The 20,564-nt window shown below is 42.5% G+C and overlaps 2 protein-coding genes across 4 annotated transcripts; one reads left to right on the top strand and one right to left on the bottom strand.

Annotated features, from left to right (window-relative positions):
- Window positions 1-1,857: 1,857 nt before the first annotated feature.
- On the top strand, window positions 1,858-9,096 carry POLG2 (DNA polymerase gamma 2, accessory subunit). Of its 2 annotated transcripts, none has more exons than XR_008328741.1 (8): window positions 1,858-2,564; window positions 2,830-2,950; window positions 3,102-3,207; window positions 4,783-4,956; window positions 5,483-5,623; window positions 6,303-6,396; window positions 6,974-7,074; window positions 8,898-9,096. XR_008328741.1 is itself a non-coding variant. In XM_053375319.1 (8 exons), exons 1-8 carry the CDS (start codon window positions 1,967-1,969, stop codon window positions 9,061-9,063), a joined length of 1,488 nt encoding a protein of 495 aa, XP_053231294.1. In that variant the 5' UTR covers window positions 1,860-1,966; the 3' UTR covers window positions 9,064-9,096. The 2 variants fall into 2 exon arrangements, 1 of the variants encoding a protein (XP_053231294.1); XM_053375319.1 differs by having other exon boundaries at window positions 1,860-2,564; window positions 6,303-6,383.
- Window positions 8,870-19,901, bottom strand: LOC128407231 (allergin-1-like). 2 transcript variants are annotated; one of them, XM_053375324.1, is made up of 8 exons: window positions 19,831-19,901; window positions 19,684-19,740; window positions 17,230-17,544; window positions 16,417-16,539; window positions 13,984-14,067; window positions 12,614-12,676; window positions 10,620-10,679; window positions 8,870-9,854 (listed from the first exon to the last, which is right to left on the bottom strand). In XM_053375324.1, the coding sequence occupies exons 1-7, from the start codon at window positions 19,871-19,873 to the stop codon at window positions 10,624-10,626; spliced, it is 741 nt and encodes a 246-aa protein (XP_053231299.1). In that variant the 5' UTR covers window positions 19,874-19,901; the 3' UTR covers window positions 8,870-9,854; window positions 10,620-10,623. The 2 variants fall into 2 exon arrangements, with proteins under 2 accessions (XP_053231299.1, XP_053231300.1); XM_053375325.1 differs by lacking the exon at window positions 16,417-16,539.
- Between the last annotated feature and the right edge of the window lie 663 nt (window positions 19,902-20,564).

The raw sequence follows: 20,564 nt of genomic DNA, 5'->3' as shown, positions 1-20,564 counted from the left end.
CCCCTAAGATGAATTTGCAAAGCTAGCAGGTTTAACATACAGAATAAGAGAACAAGAAGAGACTATATAAAGAGGAGTGGAAAATCTTTGCTGAGTATTTGAAAAATAACTGTACAGCTGAAGATGCAGCAATAGGATAAATTCAACAGTGTGATAAATATTTGAATGATGTAAACTGGAGAACTGACTAAAAGCGTTACAGTAAAATATGCAGGAATGTTAGGCAAATAAAATGAACCATGGAAGGAGGGAGGTCACTGAATATATGCTATTATGTGGTATATGAATTCTAAGGTCTCAAATATAGGATAAATGCTCATAAATATACAATGCAAACACACATACATAAGTATATAAACCATGTGTCTGAAATAGTACAGGAGATCAATTCTGAAGCCATTTTGGCTCTCCCAAATTGACCTCAAATATTTCTCTGCAAGGAGGAAGGAAATGGGAAAAGCTTTCCAATTGTCTTTGGATTGTAGGGGCTTACACCTCCCTGCAAATACTGTCTGGCAAGTATCTGATAAGCTGAGAAAACTATCAATATGTGTAAGAGATTAAGGAACTAGGTATTTACCATCTTCAAGGAATGGCCCTACATAGAAAATGCAAACAAGTAAGGCATTTTCAGGTATCCTGGCAGACAGGAGAGAAGCAACACTCAATTTTCTGCCCGAGACCCGCCTCCTGTGATGTATTTATGATGTTTTGGGGTGGTGGTCTTGGGCTACAGGGCGGGCAATTTCAAAAGTCTTTATAGGAGCTTTGCACACCATTGTTCTATGTTTCTCTTGCCTCCTTGCTAGGAGGGAGGGGACTCTGTTGCAACAGAAAAATAAAGATTTGCCTTACAGTCATACCTCATGTTACGTTTGCTTCATGTTACATTCTTTCAGCTTATGTCCCGCAGCAACCCAGAAGTACCGGAAAGGGTTACTTCTGGGTTTCCCCGCTTGCGCATGCGCAGACGCGCAAAATGACATCACGCACATGTGCAGAAGCGGCAAATTGCAACCCATGCGTGCGCGGACGCGTCGCTGCGGGTTGCACTCTTTTCATGTTGCGAACGGTATCCGTTCCGGAGGTACCACTGTACTTTCCACTGGATCTGGCCCCCATCCATTCATCTCTGACCAATCATAAACTTTAGAGGACTCAGTCCCCTGGGGAGTTGGCCAGCAAAAGCCAACTACCTCTATTTTTACAGATGTAAAATGTTTGAAATGTATAATTTGAAAACTTAATAAAAATAAAAAACCAAGAATCCTGACAGCATACAAATTAATCTGGTTTACCTGACCTGGCTGCAGCCAAGCACAGACAACCAACCACACCCTGCCCCCCAATACCTCAGTAACAAGGAAATGTAATAAACGTATAGAAAGAGAACCAACCCAGTTGACGCTGACACAAAACCCCACATTTACACTATACAAAATAATATAAGCCTTTCCCCCCTCCTTCCCCCCCTCTTCCCCAATCTTATACTGTACTCAACACACAAGCCTCACAAAAAAGGTAGCTGATTTGTAAGAAAGGCTGTACAACCTGAAAAAAAGACAAGGCATGTACCTTTGTAAACCAAGAAAATCTTTAATATTTTTTTAAAAAACCCACACACAACAACCTTGTGAGGTAGGTTAGGCAGAGAGAAGAATTTCATTGCTTATGTGGGGATTGGCTCTTCCCAAACATATTCTGACACTCTGAGGTAAGATTATAATAGGAAAAAAACCAAAACCTTATTCTCCCTACAGGCCACACAGGAGCGGGAAACCCCCCTCCCCCTCTGAAACCGGAAACCAGCCCAGTGGTTGCGTCTAGGAAGTTACGTCTCTATACACCCGCCTCTGCGTTCCAACCCACGGGGTCTGAGAAGCAGCGCAAGCGCTACGCGGCTCGCCTGTTGTTTCTTTTTTTAAAAAGGGGCGGGGCCAGCAGAGCGCCGCCGCGCTTAAGAGACATGTTATCCCGCCGCTTCGTTTCCTTCTTCAGCACCGGTGGCGGAGCGCGGTGCTGCGGTCTCCGCAGGGTCCAAAAGCCCGTCCGACGCGGGTGGCCGGAGGGAGAGAGGCTCCTGACAGGAGAGCGCGGGGGGCAGCCGCCGGGGCGTTTCCTGAGCGGCTCTGCGGGCCCTGTGTCTTCATCCCCCGGCAGCGCCGACGAGGAGCCCCGCGGCTTTCCCGAAGCGCTCCTGGGCTTGTGTCGGAGGAGGCGCTTCCTGCGAGGAGCCGAAGGTCCCCAGAAGCTCACCTGGGACTCTCACCTGAGCGGGGAGCAGCCGGGCTTGGGGCCTCTGGGGGTCGAGCTGAGGAAGAACCTCGCCGCCCGGTGGTGGGAGTCCGTGGTCACGTCCAGGGAGCAGGTGCTGGGGGTGGATGGCCCGCTCTGCCGCTCTCCCCTCGCGGGCCAAGGGCCGCCCGCCGAGGCTCTCCTTGCGCTGCGCCCCAGAGGCGTTCGGGAAATGTTGGAGAATGACCAGCTAAGCAAAGAGCAGGTGCTGGCCTCTCTGAGGAAGATGCTGGAGGCGTCTGGGGTGCTGCGGGACAGCCTCCTTCACGGTATGGCTCTCTCTCTCTCTCTCTTTCCAGAATGCCGTTGTTGTTGTTGTTTAGTCGCTTAGTCGTGTCCGACTCTTCGTGACCCCGTGGACCAGAGCATGCCAGGCACTCCTGTCTTCCACTGCCTCCCGCAGTTTGGTCAAACTCATGCTGGTAGCTTCGAGAACACTGTCCAACCATCTCCATTATAAAACAGATTAACATATAGGAGCTGTTAACACTTCCTATGAATGCTGAAGCCTTTTTATTATTTATTTATTGATAGGTGCCTTACAGCAATACATTGAGTGCCTGGAACTGGTCAACAAGAGATTGCCTTTTGGGGTTGCTCAGATAGGAGTATGTTTCCATCCATTAAGAAATAATGAAAACGAGAATTACATGAGGTACTGTAGTTTACGTTCCTAAATAGGCTTCAGTAGAATATTTGGCCACAGACGCTATATCTGCATGGCTGTTCTATTTCTGGAAGAAAAATAATCTCTTCCATTTGTGTTTTAAAGTGTTAATTTGCTGGCCTCCTGCTGTTGTTTAAAGAACAGGTGAAAGCACGATGACTTCCCTAGTGTGGTACAGCTCTGCTAGAACTGCTGGACAGTGGCTGGACTACTGGTTACGTCAGCGTCTCCAGTGGTGGAGAAAGGTATTCAGTATAGTACTTGCATTATAAGCTTTTAAGGTACAAAGAGAGTGAATTGTCTGCCACTGTTTTTATATGCCCTAAGGAGGCTGCTGAAGGAGGTTAAAAGGCTGTAGGTCATTGCCCTCAATATAAAATAATGATGAACAAACCCACTTTTAGCACTCAAGTAATCATTTGCTTAATTTAAAATATAGGAAGCCAACGAGATCCTCAATTAGACTTGCAAGTAGTTCTGCCTCCCGCAGTTACTAAAAATTAGATCCAACTATATGCAAGCATACAAGGGACGTGGGTGGCGCTGTGGGTAAAAGCCTCAGCGCCTAGGGCTTGCCGATCGAAAGGTCGGCGGTTCGAATCCCCGTGGCGGGGTGCGCTCCCGTTGCTCGGTCCCAGCGCCTGCCAACCTAGCAGTTCGAAAGCACCTTTGAGTGCAAGTAGATAAATAGGGACCGCTTACTAGCGGGAAGGTAAACGGCGTTTCCGTGTGCGGCTCTGGCTCGCCAGAGCAGCGATGTCACGCTGGCCACATGAACCGGAAGTGTCTCTGGACAGCGCTGGCCCCCGGCCTCTTGAGTGAGATGGGCGCACAACCCTAGAGTCTGTCAAGACTGGCCCGTACGGGCAGGGGTACCTTTACCTTTATATGCAAGCATGTGACTTACTAAAAATTATTCTGGACTGGCAACTAACGTAGAATTATTTGCAAGCTTTCCAAACAAAACGTATAGTCCAGCAAAAGGAATGTAAGGCGTTGCTGCTGCAATCCTAGTTGGCGTTTTATACTTCAGCTGGCTACATTGTCTTTCACAGTCTGTGTATGGTTTCTTCCCACTAATGTTAGGGTAGTACTCTTGTCACCTCTGACCTCCGTTGGCATTAGTCTCCTGTACTTTGAATTATCAGCCAAGTTCTCACCCTCACACATGCTGTCCCCCCAGGAAATTACAGCTGAAATTTCCCCATATTTCTTTTACTCCACACCCTGTCTCCACTGATATACACTCCATCTGTGGCAAAGCATGCCTAAATTCATTGCATTGGAGTAGGTTGTGGAACCTGCACTGTGCCAAAGAAGCAGTTTTTGCCAGGATTTAGGCAGGGGAGGAAAGGGCTAATTTTCTCCCTTGCTCCCTGCTACAGTTCTAATAATTCCCCCAGGGCAGGGGTCATCAGCCTGTTTATGACTTGAGAGCACTTTTGCAAACTAGAGAAATTGTGGTGGGCAACACCTATTCTATTGGCTATAATGGATTGCTTATTTCATGCATAATTTCGTCAAAGATAGGGACGCTGTATTGCCCAGGAAGGAATGGTGTGGGTGCACTCGTGGGGGTCACATTGGTGACCCCAGCATAGTGGCTACTGGTTGTTGTGCATTAAATGTGTGTCTCGTTTGTCCTTGAGAGACAGCCGATATACAGACATGCCACTTCCTGTCAGAGTGAAAAGACAGCTAACTAGAGAATAAGGTTAAGCATTAATGCATATGCTTCTGTTTAGACCAGGAAAAAACACAATGTAGTTAGCATAAATGTCATCTGTACATTCATAGATCCCACTGTTACTTTTCTGTAGTTTGCAATAAGCCCGTCCAGCTTCACCAGTAGTGATCATCATGATGAAGAAGGAAGAAGAAGAAGCAATCTCTATTATAACTTTCCTTGGGGAAAGGAAGTCATAGAAACTCTGAGCAATCTAGGGGATAATGAACTGCTACAAATGTATACAGGAAAAGAATCCAGTTTACATGTAAGTTTTATTAAATTTATTTTATTTTAAGAGCATTTCTAGGCAGCTTTTCAGCCCCAAACAAGGGCAACCAAAGTGGTTTACAATATGCACAGCTTAACTAATATACATTCAAGTGAAGCAGATGGGATAAAAACTTTGCCTGGGGGACAGTTTCAAGACTATAAATGAGCAACAAAACTCGAAGTAGAAGCAATTCCCCAATTCGAAGTCACTAAGTGCAGAATTATCATGAAGGTGGCAAGCAGGAGGGTAGCAGGTGCTGAGTGGCATGTTTCTTTCATTGGAAATGAGCAAATGAAATATGTAGACACTTTTTCTCTGCTCATCACACATTCCAGCTCTTTAAGAAACACTTTTTAACCTATCTTTCCCCTTCTCCCCCACCATCACTGTGAACTCATTTTTTATTGAGTCAGCATGTCAAATGAATGGGAGATAATCTGCTTCTTTACATCTTTCTTATTGTAGAATGTATTCCTGGGTTTTAAAGATTGCCAAATGCACATTTTTGTTTCTCCTTCAGGGTCGAGATGGGAGGAAGAATGTTGTTCCTCATATCTTGTCTGTGAGTGGCAATCTGGACTGTGGAGTGTTAGCATATCTCTGTGATGGTATGCAGTTGGCTGAAAATGCTTCAGCAAGGAAGAAAGCTCTGCAGAGAAAGGTGATCTTCCTCTTAATGCATATGCAGGCCAGCTAGGAGGTTGAAAAATTAATATACACTGTGGCAGCCTATAACTAAAACACTTGGGTCACTCCTACACAGATGAAAACTAATGGGTGTTATTCTTGTGTTGGATTGTGACCTAGCATATTGTATTATGTGTTTAGGGTATTGAATTTTCTATAAAAGTTGATATTGCCCATATTCACTCACCATTATAAAGCATATTCCAGTGCCAAGTGAATGAACAGCAGCAAGCACCGGGCTCAAATGCTACTGAGTTCAGAAAGTTTGTTTTTGCCTTTGATTAAGTGCAGCTTGATGTGTTATCTGCAGCCAGAACTGTAGCTGAACTCAACTAAGGTTAGTTTAAGCAAGCCTACTTCAATTGTTAGAAGTTGTAAGCAGCCATCGCTAATGTTAACCAGTTTATAAGTTCAGACAACACAACAAACTGGTCAAGCAGCCAAGCTCCTCATTCTTGCCATACAGGAAGGGCAGGGGAAGCATGCAGTCCTGAGAATGTAAACATTTCCATTCTTTTTCTTAGGCTTAATTGGCAACGTTAATTCCCTGGCTTGGGCTCCATTTCTCCATGAACATTACATACTACCAGTGATTTGTATAGTCCTGGGACTGTTTCATGGCTGTGTATCTCTTTTACTGTTTTGTATTTCAGGTACTTAAACTTCACCCATGTTTGACGCCAATCAAAGTAGCTTTGGATGTGGGAAGAGGCCCTACAATAGAGCTGAGGCAGGTAAGCTATGAAAGTAGGTATGCTTATTTTATTCTAATGCAGGAATTTTAATGTAGATAAGCACAGCTTCAGTTCATTTGGCTCAAATGCTACATCCAATCTTTTTGTCCTAGCTGCTATGAAAGGCACTGGCCTTGTTTGGCCAACCAATGGATTACTTAAGTAGGATTGCACAAATGTGCAGGTTCTCAGAGTCACTTGCTTAGGCACGTATAAATCTTGTCCCTAGTTATTACTTTCTTGCAGGAGTTGTACTGGGGATAAACTTCACAGAGCTGATAATCCTAGGGATTAGCATTAATTGCTTAGGAAGCAAAGTAACTGTATACAAAATAAAGAGGAAAAATATTTTCATCGGTTCCTAAGTTAATTTCTATTGCCAAAAACAAGGAAATGTCAAATATATTTGAGGTAAATGAACCAAGGTTAAATTGTTGGCATTAGGTAATTTCTTTTTTGGCTTTCTCCTCCAGAATGTATCGTGAATGTTTTTACATCATTAATGCTGTCAATTAATTTATTATAATTAAAAAGCTACGTTTGTTTTCCAGTTTAACATTCCAATCACTGACAGTGTTTCCTTCTCATAGGTGTGCAAGGGATTGTTCAATGAATTGTTAGAAAATGGGATTTCTGTTTGGCCTGGATATCTCGAAACCGTGCAGTCGTCACTGGAGCAGCTTTTCGCAAAGTAAGAAACATGGGATCGTAGAGCTGTAGAGCTGGAAGAGACCACAAGGATCATCCATTCCAACCCCCTGCAATGCAGTAATATTTTGCCCAATGGCGGGGGTAAAGCTGTGATATAAAATCCAGGCACTGGTCCAGAGACCACATAACCTCTCCTGATTCAGATGTTATGGAGAAATAGTGCTGATCGCTCCCTTCCCCAAAACTTCTAATGACCACTCCCAGCAGCTTCTTATAGCTATTAAGTAGCATTAGCGATAAGAGAGTACTCTGCAGCACCCCATAATGTAACCATTAGGCAGCCAAAAAGCACTCTTCCAATGCTGCTCTCTGGACTCTGCCCAGAGGTAGGACCAGAACAACAGTAACACAGCACCCCCAGTTCCCATTCCCCAGAGCCAGTAGGATACCATGGCCAATGGTATCAAAAGCTGAAGAGAGATTAAAGAGCAGGAGCAAGGTCCCGCTCCCAATCAGCGACGCGGACTTATAAAAAATATTGGGGGGGCCCGGGAAAGCTCATGAATAATAAATAAGCTCATGAATATGCAAATAAAGTGGCGCCGCCTCCTCGTGAGCGAATAGGGGAGAGCGTGCTGCGCCTATTAATCAGCTCCAAAGGAAATTGGGTGGAGCTTTTGCTCGGGAGGGAGGGCAGGAGGCATGCAGCCCGCCCCCCCTGTGCATTTTGGGCTGGGGGAGGGGCGGCGATGGCGCTCTGCTGGAGGGGCGCCGGAGATTATTGGGGGGGCGGAGCCCCCCCAAACGAATTTTTGAGGGGGCTCGGGCCCCCTCAAGCCCCATGGAGTCGGCGCCTATGCTCCCAATGTCCCACTCTCTGCAGAGATTAGGGTTGCCATATGTCCGGAATTTCCCTGACATAGTCAGTTTTCTGCCCTTGTAAACAGTGTCTGGGCAGAAATTTTGACGAATTTCATTAATATTAGCTCAAAACATCATTTTTAGCCAAAGAAGCTCAACAACCTTTGGGTCCAGATTTTCACTTTTTGAAATATGGCAACCCTAGTGGAGGTCCTTCAACAGGGTGACCAAGGTTGACTCACTGCCATGTTTTAATAATCATTTGTTACAATATACTCAGTACACTGTCTTGCTTGCCTTTAAAAAAAATACCTGAACTGCTTTTGAGAAATTCTATTTTTTATTATCTTAGCATTGCAAATACTTTTGCAGTGGATCCTCACACTTCCGCAGCCCTTCTCTCACCAACATGCTATAGCCCTAAACTGTTTTGTGGCTCCTACACTGGCTCACAAATTGGTATAGACTTCTATTTCTGTTCTCAGGTTGGGAAAGCAAGATATGGGAATACCAAGGCTGTTCATGCTCTCTGTTGTATCCTTAAAAGTACAGGGATAGCAGGGTGGTGGCCTCTGGGAGATGAACAGGATAGTAAATGGTGGCTGGGAAAGAAGGGGCCCTGTGCAGTTTGCCCCTCATCGTCTTGTCTTAGACTCAGTGGGCAAACTGCACCTCTACATTACCTTCATCTGCTCCAGTACTGAGTGACTCACTTCCCGTGAAATTGATCTTGGGTTAACAATGGCAACATTGAATCCTGAAAATCTTTTCAACAGGTCAATTAGTAAACAAACCCTTTTCCCTCCAAGGAGAAGTGAATGCCTTATAGCAATATTTCTGTAAGTTATTTTTCAAAACCGCAAACTCCTGGAAAGTGCTGGTTTTTAAAGTACAGAATGCCTAGCGGATTCTTTCAATGTGCTTCCTCCAATATAAATTTGTCATACTGCTACTGAATACAACAAGAGCACCAGTTCCACAGGCTTGTTTTTTTGTTTGCAGGTATGATGAAATGAGTATCCTCTTCACAATCCTTGTCAGTGATACCACACTAGAGAATGGTGTGGTCCAGCTAAGGAACAGAGACACCACAATGAAAGAAATGATGCATATATCCCGATTAAAGGACTTCTTAACCAAGTACATTTCAGCAGCTAAAAACATCTGAGCTTACAATAAAGACAGATTCTCTCCTTCCTGACTTGAATGGATTTTTCCCCTGGTTGTAGCTAACAAAAGCCAGGAAAACGGACTTCTTTTTCTGATACATTGTTCTGTTTGCTAGGGGGCGCTCTTGCATCATGCGATAAGGTGAGGCAAAACCATGCAAATGGAAAGCCACAGTTTTCAGTTCATAGTAACATTACAAAACATTATCTAAGAAGCAGAGGGCAAGCAAAGATATAACGATCCTTTGATAACTAACAGTTTGGAGCCTTCCAGACCCAAGGAGATCTTAATTTTATCACAACATAGCAACATCTTCATCTAAAAGGAATTAGTGCACTGTTGATCAATAAATTTGTATTTTTATATAGTAGAAATAGGCATGGATGACTTGTGTGCAGAGGAGCAACTGTCATCTGAACATGGACCCATCCTAAGCTTGTAAGCCAAATTAATTCTGCTTCCATTTCCAACATAAGCATATATAAATGGCATTCCCATAAACTGGAATATACATTAGCTCAAGTGTCCCAGGTTCATATGCAAAATAATTCTCCATTGTAATTGAATGGGGCAGGGGGGGAGACTTGGAACCAATGAAGTGAGGTGGTGGTTTTCCACTTCCTTGATTGCTGCTGTGTCAGTATGAATAAATGCTGAACATCAGGTTGGAGACATGTAGCAGGGGCAAGCACATAATATTGAACTTGTCAAAAGGTAAAGGAAAGGTTCTAGATCTGCTGTGTCATCTTGGCTGTAGTATCTTGAGACACCTGGTATCAAACTACAGTCCTGTAAAGACAAACATACAGGGACATGGGCTTCGTTGATGAATATTCTAAAGCTACTGGGAAACAGTCAAGTTTAGATGAACAATTGGCAGCTTCCTGCTGGTTGGGTAATCTAATCAATATATGAAAAACAATTCTTAAGAGATTAGGTGGAGTGGCGGGGAGTAAGGCAGTGACTGCAAAAAAAAATTGAATGCAATATATATATTATATGAAAGGATTATTGAAAAAATGAAGGTTTCGCTGCTGTTTTTGCACTCTCAGAGTAGTATGCCTTTTGGTTTGTGGTTCCTTCCTACACCCCATATTTTTTCCCCAAGGCGTTGCAAATCACTAGAAACTATTTTTGGATATAATACTTGAGCTTCAGTTTTATAAGCTTCTTCCTCCCATTACATGTTCTGAATCCCTCTCTTTTGCATCCAAATTATGGTTTGTGCATGTCCTCCAAACCACATTTGTAAACCATAGCTTGGTTCTGGTGGTCTGTAATATAGAAGGAAGTAGAGTGTTGGGGACAACAACGATGACAAAATGAGACCAAGTCTTGCTTTTGTCTGAACCAAACTTTGGACATTACATTGGCTGAATTGGCTATCTAGCATTTAAGAGAAAAAGAGGGTACTATCTTTAACACATGACAAATAGTAAGTAAATTAAAGATTTGTGCCTACCCACTACAGTCAGAAACATGATCAAAATGGAGATAATCGGAGAATCTGGAAAAAATCCCAGTTGCTTGTGAATAACGAGGAAGGAACTGTACCTTTTTATCTTCGGATGACAACTTCTGCATACTGCACAGTACTATCCCCACCAAGGATCACTAGAATAAATAAGAAATGAACTTAACTTTTTAAAAAAAGGCTGTGTGCACACTTTATATTTGAAGCACAATATTTACATATTGTTTAGGGAAGTTTTTAACATTTAATGCTGTATTGTTTTTAACACTCAATTGGGAGCCACCCAGAGTGGCTGGGGAAACTCAGCCAGATGGGCGGGGTATAAATAATAAATTATTATTATTATTATATTACATCAAGTAATTCTGGGCACTGTAGTTTACCTCTTCCAGCATTTCCATTCTCAGCAACCCTTAACAAATTGCAGTGCCCAGAACTGTTTGAGGGAGCAAAAGTGCTTTGAATATGCTTTAAAGGCATAATGTGTACATAACCTTAGACATATCAGTTTCCATGTTGGTATATCCTGCCGTTCCATAACTATTACAGGTAGCGTCACATTAATGTGGTAATTCAGGGAAGGAGCATAGTTCCAGGTTTCAGTGGGGGACCTTCCATATCTTCCCACCTAAACTTGCAAAATGTAGGGTGCAATCCAATAGTACTTGCCATGTGCATTCTCTGCTAATTTTGGTGTCAGTTGTGGATAGCAACTTGTATCTTCAAGTGTTTGCATTTTTAAAAGACATTTTTACTATAATATGAGCTGTAAAGTTATTTGTAATATGTGTCTAAAATACATTTTTATGTGAATTTTCTCCTACCTATTTGTGGGGGCAATGCCTATTTATAAATGCTGCATTTCTTCTATGTAAAATGTTTCTTTTTCAGTAGGGCCAGAATTCCTTAAGAACTCGTTGTAAACAGAGCACAGCATCTTGTGAGATAGCAGTTTGCAGCAATCATTATAATAAGGCTGCAATCCCTCGCAAGATAACAGCTGTGTAACAACAACAACAACATCATATTTTTTTTATTTATATTGTGCCCTCCCTGGCCAAGACCGGGCTCAGGGTGGCTAACATAAAATATATAATACATTAAAACATAAGATCAAACAATCAGTTGAAATACAGATTAAAAGCAGAAGAAAATCAGAAGGCAACCCACAAATTATAACTATAACTACTTTACTATAAAGTAAAGCTCTCCACATGCAAACATGAAGTGCAAGAATATGAATGTTCCTCAATGTCACAGTAGCCCAGCCTGTTTGTAACAAGCCGAGAACTCACCGTAAAGTAGCAAAGGATGCATTGAGTACAAATCTGGAGTACTGTACCATGTTAATTAAAAAATATCTCAGCTCAATTCTTTCTCTCCTAGGAAGTAAATTCCATTGAGTTAAATAGGATATTTACAGCATAAGACTACAGCCTTAGACTGCTTATTTAGGACAGGGATGGGGAACCTGTGGCCCTCCAGATGTTGAACTACAAATCTCATTAGCCACAGCCAGCATTGCTAGAAATCAGGGGTGGTGGTAGTTAGTCCAGCAACATCTAGAGGGCATAGGTTCTCTATTACTACTTCGAGGTAAGGTATTTTGGGGTAATTCCAAAAAATCATATATATATTTCTGTACTCACTAACATAGTTGTAAGCAGTAATGAATCATAAAACTGGTTTCAAAACTGAAATGAAGCTAAATAAATATTTTCAGTACCACTAATATTGCATGGTGGGGGCTATTTCTGTTTCAATATATCATCATTTCTTAAAGGTTGCAAACAAAACTAAATGTTTCGTCCTTTTAATTTTTTTGTTTTTGAAATGAAAGTTCGTGGAGTTTTGAAAATTTTCTCATATTGGTTGAGTTTGGACATTATTTTTAATCATAATGCGCATGAGCTGCATGCTGGTAGTTCTTTTTCACTTCTTTCTTTGTTTAGTATAACTCACTAGTGCACATAACCTAATATAGTTTGCTTTTAGTAGGATTGTCCAACTCAGGAGGGCAAACCTGTATTCAATCTAGCATTGCTTTATTTAGGGAATTCAAGATAGACTTTACCATTTCTGTTGTCTTCCTCCTTGGTTTTATGTTTCACATTGCAATACGCATTTTCTTCATATACTGAATAGAATGCAAGAAAGAATAAGTGAAAAGATGAGTTAACTGGCATTTCTGGCCTGCAAAAACAGTTCAATTTTTTATATGTTCTGCCTCAAATCAGAAATTATGTTCTTCATCCTTAAATCCATGGTCTTGAAAGGTCAGGAATGTGATAGGACTATTTAACAAAACTGAAATTAAATCTCTGTTAAGATACAGGGAAATACTAAATACAGTTCTCAATTGCATGATTCTCAGGATGAGGTTTTAATGATTGATAGGAATGAAACTGGGCATATTTTGTACTCCTGGAAGTGCTAAAATTGCTTTTCTATACAGTGGTACCTCGCAAGACGAATGCCTCGCAAGACGAAAAACTCGTAAGACGAAAGAGTTTTCCGTTTCGTGAGTCGCTTCGCAAGACGAATTTCCCTATGGGCTTGCTTCGCAAGACGAAAACGTCTTGCGAGTTCTTGCGAGTTTGTTTCCTTTTTCTTAAAGCCGCTAAGTACCGTTAATAGCCGTGCTTCGCAAGACAAAAACCCGCAAGACGAAGAGACTCGCAGAACGAATTACTTTCGTCTTGCGAGGCACCTCTGTATATCCCTTTTCAGGAAAAAGTTATTAGAGTTTGGGTTTGTCGATTCTTTGCATTTACTTCTTCACATGAAAGAGTTCCTTATTCTTAGCTCTTTTCAGAAATATGTTCCATGTATATGAGAAAAGGTACCTGTAGTTGCCATGAATGCCCCTCATAAAATATCTACCTTGAGGCTTTGGAACACAGGGAGGTACAAGTCTACATAAATCTTCAGGCTCTCCTGTTCTTGAGCCTTATGATTTCAGCATTAGGCCTATTGCAACTCTTTCAGTCCTATTTTCTATTCTCTCTTCTCAGCCAGCTTTTAAAGCTCTTTGCACAAACTCCTGATAGTCAATTGGCTATACGGTTTGGCCCATTGGCACATGTCATTCTACACACTGCAGGGTCTCAAGGCAGTATATAATGTGCTGCTTCCGTATGAACTATAATGTCCTTTAAAACATGTACCTAAAATATTTTTTGTGTGTTTCCACCCCCCTACCCCCTGTGGCGATGTTACAACAAAGGATTTGTAAAATATTCATTCCCCTTGCCATATAGAGTCAGAATTCCTAGAACCAAATCTTGTTTATTTCAATAGAATACTTTGTCTTGGTTTCCCGAGTGGCTGGGTCAACCCAGTCAGATGTGTGGGGTATAAATAGTAAAATTATCATTACAGAATGGGATGTCCCCATTTTCACAGGGGAAATGTTGGGAGGGTATGGAATTGCTCGGTCTTTACCAGTATCATAAACATCACCGTTGTCACTGCTTGGGCGACGGGCTGAAAAGGCAACAGCTGGTTTGCTGCCTGTACTATGTTTTCCTGTGAAATAAAAGCAAAATACAGTGATAGGGTTAAAATGTGTTTCTGATAAGCAAGGCCTTGCTTTCCCCTGTGAAGTGCATCCTCTTCTCTTGGCTCTAGGTCACGGGTGACGAATTTGGGTCAAATTTAATGCAGTTGGGGGAGCCCAGAGAGACATGGACAAAATAATGCGCATGGGCTGAAACGGACTGAGCAATTGAAGGATGAATTGGGAGAAAGCCCTCTGAAGGTTGCATGTTCTTGCCAAGGTTGTCCCTCCCCTAATACAAGGAGGAGAAAGATGGGTGGTGGAAAGGGAGATGTAGAGAGAGGAAAAGTGGGTGGCAGTAAGAGATAATAAGCCCGATCTCCAAAGGCCCTGCCCACTGCCAGCATGCCACCCTGACAGGTTTCCCTCAAGGGATGAGGCCTACAACAAAAGGTTCCCTGCGCTTGCATTAAATACAGGAACCATTTCAACTTAGCAATCAAACAAATGTGCTACATACTTTACATACATGGGTGAGGAACCTCAGACCTTGGCTGTCAATGCAGCCCTTGACACTTATCTTTACAAGTCTCAAGGCTTTCTCTAGGACACACCCATAGGAACATAGGAAACTGCCTCATCCCATGTCAGGCCATTGGCCCATCTAGCTCCATGTTGTCTACTCTTGACTGACGGCGGGTTATCTCCAATGACATTCGAGTCAGAGAAGACCCACTGAAATGAATGAGCCGAAGTTAGTCGTGTCTATAACTTCAGGGGGTCTGTTCTAAGTAAGGAACAGGGGTAAAATCCCGGGCCTAGACGGAAAAATCAAGCGATGCTTTACGAGATTAATTTTGGCATCTTGGCGGACCAGAGAGGTAGCTACCAGGTTGCTAAACCCCGATTTTTCTACAGGCCTTTATGAATAGGATTAGGCGCACAGAGACCAGAATGACTAGGCCCCAGTTCACATTGCCACAGTGGCAAAAAGAAGCTTATTGAATGTCGCCGCCTCTTGTTTGGCCTAGAACACGTTTCAAGGCGAAGTTAACAACATGGAGTGCAGATGCGATCTGGGGTGAAAGAAAAGTAAGGAAAGGTCAGGGAAGTTAATTCAACCTAGGCTTGGTTTCAAAATCGCCGTGTGGTTCTGAGTGACATTGTGAAAGCTGTCTGTCAGATGCTCAAGCACTTTTATCAGGAGGAAAAGCTGATAATGTTTCTGTCCAAGCACAAAGATGTCGCCACACCAGCGCTACTCAAGGTAAGGAAAGATTGCTCTCTCATTATCGAATGCTTCGTTGTGAATTAGTTTGCCAGTACAGTCAGCACACCAGAATAAATCTGCATGGTTTTTTTTACTTTTCATCTTTGTGAGTGTAAAACCAAATGCGTAGCGCTTGTTCCCTCAAACCTCAAGCTAATCTTTGTGTGTACCATGTGCTAGGGTACACGACTCGCAGAAGGTTTAGGAGCGCCATGAATTTTCTGGACAGAAATACGTTTCGTCTTGCCAGGGAAGGGTTCAGCCTAGCCTCCCTTGGAAGGGAGTTGATTTGATTGAATTTATACCCGGAGGTCTCAGGGTGGTTCACAGAACAAAATCAGAATATATATATATATATATATATATATATATATATAACCAAAAAATATATATTCAAAATAAAAACAAGCCAATACCCCCCCCCCCAATACCTCAGCAGCACGCTGAGAAAGCCCTCTCTTGTATCCTTGCCAACGTGTCTCCAAGGGTGATGGGACCAAGAGAAAGGCCTCTTACCTAGATCCCAGAGATGCTTTTTAAATAAAAGGACACATTCTACTCATCTAAAAACACCAAGCAGGCTCCACAAATAACCCAGAGATTCATTTTAAATAAAAGGATACATTCCACTCATGTAAAAACATGCTGATTCCCAGACCGTCCGCAGGCCAGATTGAGAGAGCAACTGGGCCGCATCCAGCCCACGAGCCTTAGGTTGCCTACCCCTGAATTAACCTCTCAAATAAGATTAATGAACTTAACATTTCAAGCTTATTTGTGCAGTTCATTATTTTTTGCACTCTTGCAGTGACGGTAGCTAAAGCAGAGAGGTCACTGGGCACTTTGGCATGTGTTCAAAATTGCCTCAGGTCAAAAATGGGTCAAGAACACATCACAAATTTTGGAACGTTGGTTACTGAATCAAAACAGGAAAGAAAACTAAACTTTAATTATAACATTTAAACATTTCCTAATAGAAAAATCTGCACAGGACTGTTAAATGTGTTGTAGGCAGATAGACTGATGGCCAGTAGTGTGATATCAGAAATTAAAGTCTAAAAAACAACAAAAAGGGATCCTCATATAGGTAAAGCAGAGTCATACTTACTTGCTTTACACCAAGGAAGAATCAGCAGTGCAATTGCTGCACTTACTGCTAGCAGCAACAGCAGCAGAAGCAAGGGAGGCACAATGTATGCTACCAAGTTTTTATTCTTTTTCTCTTCTGCCACTGGGAGAAATATAATCAGATGGATGTTAGGTAAACATGGATGAGGTTCCTGTCCAAATGGGATGCATTTTTAAGTAAAATGAAACAACAGCAGCAACTAAATAGATTCTAGATTACAATTACAAATAGTTCTCCAATTCCTAGGAATAGATTTGTGAGGAGGCTGCAAGGGGGAAGAAACTTCCATTTCCTCATAAGCAGAACTCTCTGCCGTTCACAGAAAGGAAGTTAGCCTAAGCCAATGCTTTTTAACCATGGGTGCAGCCTTAAGCCTGTCAGTAGGGATGACTGTTCTCATACAAGCCATATTCCATTCAAAGCTCTGCTGGGCAATCCCTGGTTTTTGCTGGTGTTTAGTCCCAGGTTGTTGTTTTTGTGTGTGTGTCCCATTCTTATGCCTTTAAGTGCATTTTCCTTTTAACCTTTAGTTTGCTCTTTAGCCATGGATGTTCATATGGCAAATGTAGACTCTGGCCCTGCGCGCAGAGGTCTTTCTTTTTGAATTTGGGTGCACTGGCTTTTCAAGTGCAAATGTTACCTGTCATGACAGGCGCTTGGGTTCTTACAAGCTGTAGGTTCTCAGCATGGCAGGCTCATAATTGATGAGAACACAATGAGGATTCCCAACTGACACTTTTGAAGATCACACCCTAAAACCAGAACTCTCTAGATATTAGAAAATACACATACCTCTTAATGTAATGTTGAGTCCACGGCTGTATCGGGTATCATTAAATCTTTGAGCTTTACATTTATATTCACCCAGATCGCTGGTCAACATGACTGTGAGGTTAAACACAGCCCTTTCTTCTGTCCTGTTCGTTGTTACAAAGCCTACAGCCTTAGTCCGGTTTCTCATAAGTGTGTAGTTAATTGGCAGCCAATCAGTCTTTGAGTAGTAGCACACCAGGATCACATTCCCACCTATGATGGTTTCGTTTGGATGGCTGCAAATGCTGACAACAGCTTTGGACCCTGAGCAAGTAGCGAAATTGTCAGGTACATCTATAATGAGAAGTCAAGAAGCAAACAACTCCTTAGAATATGCTGTGTGCTGAACTGGAAAATGCATTCGGGCACTGTTGCTCTGCTGTCCAGCAGCTGGTTTTTGTGTTGTGGCATCAAGTGCCTGTGGAACACGGTATTTCCATATAGACATCCTGATCAAATTCACTAGACCATGAATTGATAAGATAACCTCTGGAAGATATCTAAGTGTCTTCTGGCAATGAATTCCATTAATTCCAAATGGCAGTGGGGGGATTTGGAGCAGGGGAAATGATATTCTCAAACGTATTCTGTCCTAGTGCTTCTCTACTCCAATCCTGACCCTACCCAGCCTTCCTCCATCCCTTCCATAAGGGCAAAGACACTGCAGAGAGGGAGAATCAGCTTTCAGGAGTAAGTTGGAGTGGACATTGTAAACCGGGGGGGGGGGGAGAGAAGAGAGGTAGAACACCCTGTGTATTTGATCTACCTCATGGGTAGGCAAACTAAGGCCTGGGGGCCAGATCCGGCCCAATCACCTTCTAAATCCAGCCTGTGGACGGCCTGGGAATTAGCATGTTTTTACATGAGTGGAATGTGTCCTTTTATTTAGAATGCACCTCTGGGTTATTTGTGGGGCCTGCCTGGTGTTTTTACATGAGTAGAATGTGTGATTTTATTTAAAATGCATGTCTGGGTTATTTGTGGGGCATAGGAATTCATCCCCCCCAAATATAGTCCAGCCCCCCTCAAGGTCTGAGGGACAGTGGACCTGGCCCCCTGCTGAAAAAGTTTGCCGACCCCTGCCCTACTTCAAATCCCCCTCTCAAATCAACATTTCCCAAAGTAAAACAATCCCTGCTGTGTCAGAACTTTAATGTACATCTTTGTGTGTATCACATAACCAACCCCGAGGTCTTTACCAGTTATCAAAAGCTTGGGCAGAATAGTATTAGCAGTAGGGAATTGTAGCAATTCACTTATATTCTGCTCTTGTACAGACACACTCAGAGAGTGGTTTACAGCAAAAAAGAGAGAAATACATAACCATAAAATACATTGAAACCTATGCTACAAATTAACAGCAGCAATGTCACAATATATAGCTGTAAAACCCAGCACATAGACAAAATCCCTACTTGACAAGCTCCTTTTCCGTAATCCTTAATCAAAACTTTAGATCAGATGTGAACAGATGATTCTATATTTTCTGCTCAGATTGGTGTTCGATACAAAGAGGTTTCCAGGAAAGAGAAAGGTGAAGAAAGACCTCAGGACCTTATGAGGCTGGACTTTTCCACCCCTCTCCCCAAGTGATATACCATTAACTCTCTTGTGGGATGGACTTCAGGTGAGAGAGAGAGGGAGGGAGGCAGTCCGCCTTATTTTCCTCCACCAGAACAAATGTTTCTTAACCTTTTTAAACCCACATCCACTTTTAGCTAACATAAATATCCCACAGCCCTTCAAACCTAGCTCTCCTAATTCTTTTTTTTTTTAATTTCCAAGTGGATTGAAATTTTGTGACTTTTAATTTTGTACTTATAGTGTTTTTGAAAACACCCCTCCCCCCAAATAGCTTCATACACTCCTTTGGGGGTGTCTAGTTGAGAAACACAGACCTTCACTATCTTCTCCCCCACCACAGGGCTATTCTACCACCAACTTCCCTGTGAGAAGGATCCTGATGACCTTTTCTATTTTGATATTGTTTGTTGTGGGTTTTTAAAACAATTTAAATGAGATATAAGTAACTGAAATAAAGTAGAATTATTGCACTAAGTAAGTAAGAACTATTGCAATGCGCCAAGGCTAAGATGATTTACTGATCTTATAAACATACAGTGGTACCTCGGGTCAAGTACTTAATTCGTTCCAGAGGTCTGTTCTTAACCTGAAACTGTTCTTAACCTGAAGCACCACTTTAGCTAATGGGGCCTCCTGCTGCCGCCACGCTGCCAGAGCCCGATTTCTGTTCTCATCCTGAAGCAAAGTTCTTAACCCGAGGTACTATTTCTGGGTTAGCGGCGTCTGTAACCTGAAGCGTATGTAACCTGAAGTGTAAGTAACCTGAGGTACCACTATATAATTGAACATACCATCTATTCTAGTATAGCATTTTGAATCTCACTACTGTAAGTTGAAGGAGAAACTTACCTTTTTGATCAACATTCTTACCACCCCCGTGATCCAGGTTGGGTAGACTTGAATGAGCTGAAAGAAGAAAAAAGAACATTGAGTGAGGTTAATCAAATGGGCAGCATTGTAGAAATAGGCACCACTAATAACAGGAATATTTCATACCACATACTAAAGGGAGACACACAAACACTAAGCACTTCAGCATTTTTAACAAGAATGGAGAAGTGGTTTAGTTTTCATCCTCAAAGCAGTGGTTCTGCTAAATAAGTATTGTCTGAATAACGTTGAGCAATAAATATGAGGAAGCTGATTTAGGGGAAATAGATTTCTGTTTGCTGAAAGAAAATTTATCTTGTGTTCAGATTCAAGCTTGATCGTTCTGATGATCAAACATACATACTACCTAGTATTCAGAAAGTGAGTTGTGAGCGATCTCAGGCTGTGATGTACTGTATAAATGATCTGAGAAAGATCAGCCTCCGATGCAAACTGCATTGCTTCACCCGCACAGCCCTTTGTAGCTTGAGTTGCTGGCTCAGACAGCTATTTTGCATGTATGTAGAAGGGGGAAGCTGGACTGTAGTGCAGCTGGAAGAAAAGGAGAACAGAAGAGAAAGGGTAGGAAATGACGTTTTGCTTAGAAAATGACTTTCAAGTCAGCACAGGCACTTGGGTGTTGTACAGGCATCCCTGTTGTGCAGGCATTGGCAAACTCTGGCCCTCCAGATGTTTGGGACTACAATTCCTACCATCCCTGACCACTGGTCCTGTTAGCTAGGGATGATGGGAATTGTAGTCCCGAACATTTGGAGGGCTGGAGTTTGCCTATGCCTGCTGTTGTGGAAGCCCCTCTCGTCCCAAGTAAGACTGGTGCCCACTTACTTGAGTTTATGACA

The sequence above is a fragment of the Podarcis raffonei genome, chromosome 2, assembly GCF_027172205.1.
Source record: "Podarcis raffonei isolate rPodRaf1 chromosome 2, rPodRaf1.pri, whole genome shotgun sequence".
Classification (NCBI taxonomy): Eukaryota; Metazoa; Chordata; class Lepidosauria; order Squamata; family Lacertidae; genus Podarcis; species Podarcis raffonei.
This window is presented reverse-complemented; position numbering and strand designations above follow the sequence as displayed.